This window comes from Dipodomys merriami, unplaced genomic scaffold (assembly GCF_024711535.1).
Source record: "Dipodomys merriami isolate MVZ:Mamm:240054 unplaced genomic scaffold, mDipMer1.0.p SCAF_8, whole genome shotgun sequence".
NCBI lineage: Eukaryota > Metazoa > Chordata > Mammalia > Rodentia > Heteromyidae > Dipodomys > Dipodomys merriami.
This window is the reverse complement of record NW_027206401.1, coordinates 41,728,929-41,738,697: the sequence shown is the minus strand read 5'-3', so window position 1 is coordinate 41,738,697 and position 9,769 is coordinate 41,728,929. Positions and strand designations below refer to the sequence as shown.

At 39.6% G+C, this 9,769-nt stretch overlaps 1 protein-coding gene across 1 annotated transcript in view; it reads right to left on the bottom strand.

The window, feature by feature from the left end:
* Positions 1–230: 230 nt before the first annotated feature.
* The window catches only part of Gpr63 (G protein-coupled receptor 63), a 42,777-nt gene continuing 33,238 nt past the window's right edge, over positions 231–9,769 (bottom strand). Inside the window, exon 2 of the mRNA XM_070010171.1 lies at positions 231–5,631. Coding sequence (XP_069866272.1) covers positions 4,221–5,477 — 1,257 coding nt within the window. The 5' untranslated portion in view covers positions 5,478–5,631 and the 3' untranslated portion in view covers positions 231–4,220. The remainder of the gene's footprint in view (positions 5,632–9,769) is intronic.

The window sequence follows — 9,769 nt, the reverse complement described above, 5'->3', positions numbered from 1 at the left end:
AGTGGCTGGGCAGTAAAATTTTCACAACTCTGGACAAAGCTTCCTAAAACTGTTACTGATATTCATTATTTCATCCTGAACTACTCCAAGAACTTCTAAAACTATAATATAGTTACATGAACACAGGCTAAACCAAATTGGAAATAAGAACCCAGAAGAATCAGAATTTGAAACTAAATTCAGATTTTAATTTAACAAAAAAGTAGTATTCACAACAAACTTTTCTGACATGTTGAACATTTATTCACTTTCTTATTGGAAACTCTTTTCTTGGTGGTAATAAGAATGCACAAATGATCATAAATTCTGGTATTGAAATACTAACCAAAATGTAAGGGCTTATACTAAGGTCAGATACCACTGTATAATTAATTTTATTAAGCACTAGTACCAATAGATATTTAAGAAAATATCACCATTTACTTGCAATAACAAACATGTGCTTTGATATTTTGATTATTGTAAAAATGAGTTTTCCATGTAGGCAATTTAGCAGGACTATGGTTGTGAGGATAAATTTGAACCTACTAGTTCTTAAACTAAAAATCACAGTAGGATAAAATGGTAAGCAGTGGAAAATTTTTCCATGATATATACATAAGTAGTTTATGTAAACAAAAGCAACCATTGAAAATTTGAATATTCTTGTCTGTCCCCAACAATACATAGATTGAAAAATTATTTTACTCCATGCTTTCAATGAATACAATTGGCATAAACAGAGCAGTAGGAGTTCGATGAATCTTTACACTTTCCTCATGTGCTCCAACAAATTGCATACAATAAAGATATGTCCTAGAGGGTTGTCTCCAAGAGAAAAATAGTCTTTTTATTAGGGTAGTTAAGACTTTTGAAAAATCTTGACTTTCAAAGATCAAATCACACTCTGGGCTCTACTGTGCACTATCTGGTTTGTCAGAAATTTCCAGTTAAAAGAAAAGAAAGATAACTGGTTAGATCCACCATGAAACACACGGAAAGCAATAGGCACGCAATATGCAGATTTTCCTCTGAATATGGATTTGCCTATGGACTAGGAGATAATGGCTTCCAGTAGAGAACACGTATTTAGAGACAGAACAAATAATGTTTAAATGGCTATAAGTATGCCCCAGGGATCACCTGAACAAAAAATGAGGCAAAACGCTCAATAAAATAAAAATCAACAATCCTGGACCACCCCTCCCCCCAACTTCTGTGGGCCTAGGAATTTCTATTATTTAGCCTCCCCTGGATATGTAGAAACATTTATTAAAGTTTAAAGTATCACTACTGCAGTCTATTTGGTATTTCTCTTTACTCTTTCAATCACAAATATTAGATTAACTCTTTCAGAAAAAATGACAACACCAAAAAACATCATTTCTGGTTATGTCAGTCAGCAGTGAGAATTAGTAGTGGTATTTCACCCCCTTGAGAAAATATAGGGGAACAAGCAACATGCAATTTTGCACCTGAAGTTTTCAAAGGTGCACCAGATTGCTTTTTCTTTTAAAGCTTTCAAAGTGTATATATTAATTTTTTAAAATGTTCAAAAAACTATTTGTAAACTGTCATATGCTCAAGATTATCCAGTGTAAAGAGAATCAGGTTCAGTTCTGTGGCTAATTCTGACAAAGGCTCTGCATATAGTCTTCCACAGACAAAGAGCACCCTATAATTCTCACCAAATACAGCCCTGCTTTCTCAGCAGCAGAGAGTCCTATAAGCTGCTCTTGAAACCAGGATATAGAAAAACAAGCTCAGTTTTAACCCCAGACACAAAACGCCTGAGACAGACCGTGTCAATATGTTAAGATGAATAGAGATCATGCTGATTTAGCTCAAAGTTGAATCTCCAAGATCCTTATGAATTATGTGTTTAAAAATCCAGTTTGCATTGACAATGGAAAGCAACATATACTTAGTTACACTATCAGTATGTACCACCATCTTAATGTCCTATAAGGTCCTTATGAACAAAAACAATTTTATCTGAAGTTAATGCAAATAAAAAATTAAAGAGGTAGGTGACTATCATCTGAAGATGATTCCCCAAGCAGTATTTTAAATAACAGACTTGAGTCCCTAAAGAGCTATTTAACTCAACAATGGCTTCCATCACCTTTGCACTTTAAGAGGTGGGTTTTCCAGATTTTAGGTGAGATCATTAACCTCCCAATGTCTTAGTTTCTGATACCATAGCACAAGATCTTCAGTAATTCCATTTTACAATATAGCTAGTGAAGTAAAAATGCAAAGAAATAATACTGGAGACCAAAAAGTGATGCTAAAATTATACTTGCCTGGACTCTTCAAATACCTGTACTCTGATTTTGGGGGGGACATAAGGCTGTTAGAATTGTCTAAGTACTTAGATTGTCAGCTAATCCAACTCTCTTTGACAACTGAAAAAAAAGAGATTTATTTTTCCAATAACTCATCAAGCCCTAGGAATGCTATACATCCCCAGTTAAAAGTATGGATTTCACTCATGCGATAGCCAAGAAATTACACTTACAGCCCTGAGGCCTTTAGTATACAGTTCTACCCCGGCTGACTGATAAAATGTGTCAGCAGGAACAAAGAGAAGAGTTGGCTAAGTCCTTAAATACAACTTGCAGACAGTCAGCAAGAGAAAAATAAATAAATAAATAAACCCTCAGACATGCCCTCTTATTAAAATCTGCTCTAAGCTCAGACCCAGCTTTATCTCCCTTCTTTGAGGGAAGCACACCCGAGTAGGATCAAGAGCAATTCCAGTGCTACCAGGACAAGCATGAAGGCCACAAGGCTGCTCTGCTTAGACTGTTTACAACACACACAGCTGGAGACCGAGAAAGCTCCAAGTCTGCGGGGGTAAGACTTACATTGAGTTTCTCAATAATTGTCAGCTTTTTGTTTTACAAATTTAAAAGAAAAATCATCGTATTTTCTCATTTTTACATTTTTTACTTATTTGCAATAATGTTTCATCATTAGACAAGAACAAATTTAAAAGGTGTCTGAAGTGATTTCATGTTTTGTTTTTCAGATTTTGTGGATCAGATTTTTATGTCTTTTTTTTTTTTTTTTTTTACCAAAAATGGACCTATGTTAAAATAAAGTTTTCATTTAAAACAAAGCTGTGTAAAGGTCCCTTTGGACTATAAAATTTCTAAATGGAATGAGATAACTGTATCTATGGCACAGTCAAACAGCATTGTCTCAGAAGTTCAACAAAGGTTTGGATTCCAGCTCTACAACTAACCTGAACCAGGATCTTAGACCCCCTAGCGGCTTTGCTTTCTTAGTCTATAAAAAGCAAAATAATAACTACTTCAGAAGACTATGAGGATAAATTGATGCCAGGTATACAGTAGGTGTCCAAGAGTGGCAGCTTCTTTCCCCAGTTATTCTTGATAAGAATCCTTGAATGAATGGAACTGCCCTGTCCTGGGCCAGCTACTCCCCCTTCCTTTCAAGCTCTGTCTCCACAATTTCTTCCTATTGCTCTGAAGATTCTCTGTTGTGCTTAGAAACATGTCTACATTTTTATGCTCTCTTGAAATTGTACAGGCAGATAAAAATATTTTCTTTAAAAAACAAAAACAAAGACAAAAACCTAGTTCCCTAGAAATGACAATGCACGCGTTTCCTAAAGAACCATGTGTCGTGTAGTAAAACAGCTGTGGAAAAAATAAGACTGAGTTAATCTGTACATTGTCTTTTAAAGTGCACCAAAGTAAACAATAATAACCTTGAAAATGTCACTAACGAACTTGGGTTATTTAATAAAAAAATTTAAAAAAAAAAGATGGATGGGGGTTTTGGCTCCACTGTGATGGCAAAGAGCAGCAGTATCTTCTAGAGAAGAAAAAAAAAAAATTGGTAAATTCCACAAAGCATACCTTAGCAGCATACAAACCACCTACAGGGCAAGGTCACTGCGGGCTCCGTAAAACGCCATCCTGATTCCTGCTACAGAAAATGAAATCGGTGACTCCACGGACAAGACGCCCACCTCTTCCACCTCTCCTCCTACACCGAGGGAACCTGGAGGTAACGCGTGTGCACGACTTCCTGTCGTGCATCCCTGGTAGCAGGACTACACCTGCTTAGCACTCTGCACACTGCCTGGGTGCGCGCGCGCGTGTGCGCGCACACACACACACACACACAATAACAACAAAGTACACAAGTCACGCGTGGAGGGGGGGAGGGAAAGTCAATCAATAAAGAAAAACCCTCCGTTTCAGTATTCACACCACCGTCCGGTGCTCACACACGTACACGGCGCTGGGGCGAATGCGCCGCCGGGTGTGACTGGGGAGCCGCGGCAGGAGCTTGAAGGACTTGGGCATCATGTCCAGGCAGGCGTCGTGGAATTTCTTAATCCTCCAGTAGTAGATCAGGGGGTTCAATGCGGACTTGAGGTAGCAGAGCCAGAGCAGCCAGGTGCTAATCTCAAAAAAGTTGTGCTTGTGGTAGAAGGGCTTGCTGAAGGTGGCCACGAGGCTGTAGGTGGTGAAGGGGGCCCAGCAGACGATGAACACCGCGAAGAGGATTAAAATGGTGGTGAAGGCACGTGTTTTGAAGCCCATGTCAATGCTCATCTGGAAGGGTCTCTGGAGACTCATGAGACCCAGCTTGCTGGCCTGGCTGAGGCAAATGCCTTCTGGATAGCTGTGGATCCTCAAGGCGTTGTGCCGAAGCGTGTTCAGTATGCCCATGAACGAGTACAGGATGGCCAGGAAAGGCAGGAAGAAAGAAATGAGAGAAATCAAAATCACGTAAGCCTGGTAACCGGGGTTGGTGGAATACCCAAACACACACTGCGGGGCGCGGGAAGGGATCTGCAGATCAGGGTTGCCCACGGCCAGAGGAAAAGCTACACAGAAAGAAGTGGCCCAGGAAACCGCAATCAGCACCTTTGCCCTGTACGGATTGAGCTTATCCTGCCTCTGCACTATAATCAGGAACCTGTCGATGCTAATGATGAGCAGGATGGTGACGCCTTCTATCACAAACAACCAGAAGAACATAGCAGATACCCTGCAGAAAAACTTCCCAAAAATCCATCTGGTTGTAAGAATAGTTACCAGGGCAAAGGGCATATTGAGCACTGCCAGCAACATGTCTGCACAAGCCAGGCTGGCTAGGAGGATATTGATTGCAGATCGCATGGCAGCTTTTTGGTAAACCATGAGGCAAACCACCAAGTTCCCCAGAAAAGATACAAACAGAATAAAGATCATTATCGCTGAAAAGATGATTTGGAGAGGCAGGTTTAGGCTCTTCAGGTTTTCCGGTGTCGGGGGCTCGGCTGTGCTATTCACTGTCAAGGAATTCAACCCACTGGGACTCATGGTTTCAAAGCTGTTTCTGAGCAGAGGACCAAGCCCGGGATGCTGCAATGGGGGAGGGAGCGTAATATTCGTGTGGGAATTTTCATAGACTACAAATGTCGTGTTGGATGCCCCAGGATGGGCCTCCATCAACACTGCCGCGAAGACCATGATTTCAGGAGGAAGGGAAGGAGAGGCGAAAAATGTGAGTGCTCTTCAAACATTCCAAGACAGGGCAGCAGCGGTGTCAGGTTCCATTGATGGGCTTGGAAACACATTCTGGATAAAGGACAGAGAGTTCCATCTTCCACAGGAGTCCTTTTGCCTGAAAATAAGGCCCAAACATGAAAAGTCAGTCAGAAATGAGATTTCTAAACAATATTTGACTTCTTACCTTTCCTTAATGAAGGCTCAACGTTGCTCTTCTTAACTCTTTAAACAAAAATGCTCGTCTCTAGCCTCGTTGGCACTAGTATTGCCATTCTATTGTTTTACTTTGAGTCCACCGTGATGAATATTTCACATTTATATATAAATGTATGTCTGCCTCATAAAACCAACCTTCTCACCTTATTGCTAAACTTAAAAAAGTACGGTAGCCTCATAGCTTTCTACAGTATCTACTAATAAACATCTCCTGGTCTGATTCTTCTTGAGTATTAATTTCTTAACAGCTCTTTGGTACAAGTTTGTATTCTTATATTTGTACAGAGCTGGGCGGCAAAAATACTCAAAACTTAGATTCTTATTTTGTATATGAAAATTACATTTATAAGGGGACTAAGATGTACTTAAAAGTACTAAGCACTTAGAAGTACTATGTTATTTTTCAATTGAGTTCTAAAACGTTTCTGGCTTCCTTTTCTTCCCCTTCCTTCTTTACCTTTCTTCCTCCCTCATTCTCTTTTTTATTTCTTGTGTTTCTTCCCACCCTCACTCACACATCATCATAAACTACAATAAGGGAAGTCCCTCAGGAGAAGAAAAGTCTTGGCCATATTATTTTTTTTTTCTTTTCCTAAGCTCTCTTTGCTTATATTCTATATCCCTTTTTTCCTAACCCCACCATTTGTTTTTCATCATTTGTTTTCTGATGCATGTTTCTTTCTTCTCTATTTCTTCTCCTAAAACTGAACTTATATGTGTTAACAACTTGACAGAAGTCAATCGAATAATAAAGATGAGGGTACATGAAAATTACCTGGTACACTCGTTAAAGTAGATTTCTGGGCCCCATCCCCAAGTTTCAGATTCTGTAGCTGGGATTGGAGCCATAATTTGCATTTCTACAGGAAAGGAATGGACTTAAGGACTTTAAAATCTCAAATTCAAGGAGTAAGTGAAAGTCCAGAAATCTTCTGCGACAGCTGTGAAAGAACTGTGTACCTGTTGAAGATGAAATTTCTGAAATCCAAATCAAAGTCTAATCATGTGAGTGGCTACATTACAAAGCAAGTGGAATTCCCACATTTACAGAGCCTGTTTTGTTACAGTTGCGGTATTTACTGGGATGAGGACATCCAGAGGTTCTGTTGAAGATGCTGAGGACCTTGGTCTGCAAAGTCTCTTTTATCATTAGAAATAGGTGACCTTTGTCTCCTGTCTATTAAGATTGACTGCTCCTTGTTGTCCTTTACGTGAGGCCATTGTATTTCCTATGAATCTTGTTCCATCAAATCATTACATTTAAACCTCTAAACAAACTCAATTTTCAGCAAAATACAGAGGGGTCAGGTATTGAGTACGATAAGAAATGAAGTATCATTTTCATAAAAAGAAATGTGAGATTTTTTTTCAGTTTATGTAAACAGAAACCTGGACGTATCATGGAAATGTATCAGAGGGTCTTGAGTCAGATTGGAGTAGTTGAACATGTTTCTAATAGTTTGCTTTGAAGGCTGAAACCCGGCCTTTACATGGAACTGAAAATCTATAACTTACTTGGTACAGAGGAAACTATCCAAATCTTAGGCAGACAGATATGTTGGGCTAGGTTTACAATGCAAGTCGTACTCACCCACCTCTAACTAAACATCTGGGAAGACCCAAAAAGACACTTCCTTTACCAAGATATTGGAATGGAATGCAGATCACACATCTCAGAATGTCAGGAGCTGCGTGACAGCACTTACTTGAGACAAGGTGAGAAAAATGATCACAGCTGGCAACCCCAAGTAAAAGATATAATCAGAATGGTCTGACTAACAGAGATCTTTGATGTTTATTGTGTCTAAAAAAGACAAAACCCCCTAAGGTCCTGCTAAACTCATATAAGCTACAATGCTACCTAAAAAAGATGTAGTCTGTCAATGAATTCTCAAACCTAAGCCAGTACATAGACCTACAGTCCCTTGAGTAAGAGGACCTTGCTACTCAAATATTTAGATTATAAATCTTCCTTTCAATTGTCCCTCAATATATTTGTGCACCCAATTACCAAGGGTGAACAAATAATGAGGCCAGGGAAATCATCTGAATTTTGTGAGATTTTTTGATATATGCTCATTCCTGGAGACCCAAAACTGTATTGTGTTCTACCACTGAAAGAAGGGCTTTAAATAAATCATGGGATGGAATTTGGCTTCAATGCCAATTTCTAGTCATACTAAAATTTGTGCCATGGTTATTTTTCCAGTTTCAAATAGGATAGTCAGAACAGACATGCTTAGCAGATTCCCTCTGCTTCCTTATCTGTAAAATAAGAGTTATAATAATAGGAAAGGTCTAGAACAACTTCTGTGTATGGATATAGTAAAGTAAAAGTCACATTTCATTCCTATAAGCAGAGATTAGGCCCACCTGTAAGGACTTGCTTATACAGAGTATGCAGATGTTGTACCAGATGTGGTTTCATTGTTGGAACAAAACAACATATTCACTGGCATCTGGCACACAACTATTAATCTGCCATTCTGTCTTTTGTGTATGTTGGCAAAGGTATCTGAGGTAATTTCCTTCCACTGGCATCCTACTTTCTTACCTCAGGATTCAATCAACACTCCAGCACACTAGCATTATATATCCTGAACTCAACTGTCCCTCCGTTCCACAGAAACTCATGCTGTCTATTATACACTGTCTAACCGTAAGTAGTAACCACTCTCTACACCTTGATAAAGTATTATTATGTATACAACGGGGTAGGGGGAAATTCCAAAGTCTGTCCTTTCTGCCAGTTTCCTGAGGGTTTAGTGATATGTCAAGATATACATTTCAGGGGCTGGGAAGGTGGCTCAGTGGTAGAGCGCTTGCCTTGCATGCAAAAGGCCCTGGGTTCAATTCCTTAGCACCACATAAGCAAAAAGAAAAAAGCCGGAAGTGGTGCTGTGGCTCAAGTGGTAGAGCACTAGCCTTGAGCTGAAGAGCTGAGGGACAGCGCCCAAGCCCAGAGTTCAGTCCCCACGACCGGACCCCTTCTGCCCCCAAAAAAGATATATATTTCAAAGTAATGGCTGGTTCCTTCTACCACTAGGGAAAAAAGATGCAGAATCTTGCAGGTATTTTTGGATTTTGGAGAAAACATCCACCTCATTTGAGCATACAATTCTGATCCATTTCTCAAGTAACTTAAAAGACATGAATAAAAAGTCTTGAATAATAAGCAATAACAAGAGAAGTCTCAGGTGCTGCTGTGAAAGCTATGCTGCCACCTGACCTGTATGATTCACTGGCATTTTAAAGTGTCTGTAGCAGATAAGAATGCTGTCTGGCACATGGAAGTCTCCCTGTAGGTGGATTACAGCATGACCCTTAGGACTTTGGAACAAAACTATACAGCATGAGGTCTTCATACAAACTTGGTTTAGGCTCACCTCTGAAGTCATGAAACTGCCAGTGTGCAGCAAATTTAGAATAATGTAAATAGAAGTTACCTTATAAAAAAATTAAGCCTATATGGTCCTGAAGGCACAGTGAAGTACTCTAAGAAATGATCTCCGATTTCCATACCTCCTATTATTTTTTACTACATTGATCCATTTTCTTTGAACTTCATCTGTGGTCTCAGTGAGGATTTGCTATGACCAGTTAACTAAAGAATGGAAATATTCGGGTCGGACTTCTGACTGTGCTGCATAATAGATTGATGGGCGAATGTGTTAAGAGTTGTAGCGTAACAGCCCTGCTCAACAATCTTGCAGGACATGCTGACAGTTTTCCACTATGCAAAACTCTGAAGTCTGTATGTAGCTGCTCATGTGTTGAAGGAGACACATCAGAGCAGCAGAAATGTTCTCATTCATAGATAATGTTGAGTAGGCTTGGCTGACTAGGAAGTGCTCACCTAATAACAACCTCAGAAGAAGGAGCTTAATCATCAGCTTAGTAATCAGTCAAATGAAATAACTCATATCATCAAGATCTTTCAATCTCTTCATTTAATCCTACCTGCCCTTCACCCAAGGGGTCACGAATAGGGCCAGTGTAGAGGGACACATGCTGTGCATGTGTTGAAGCAACAAGGA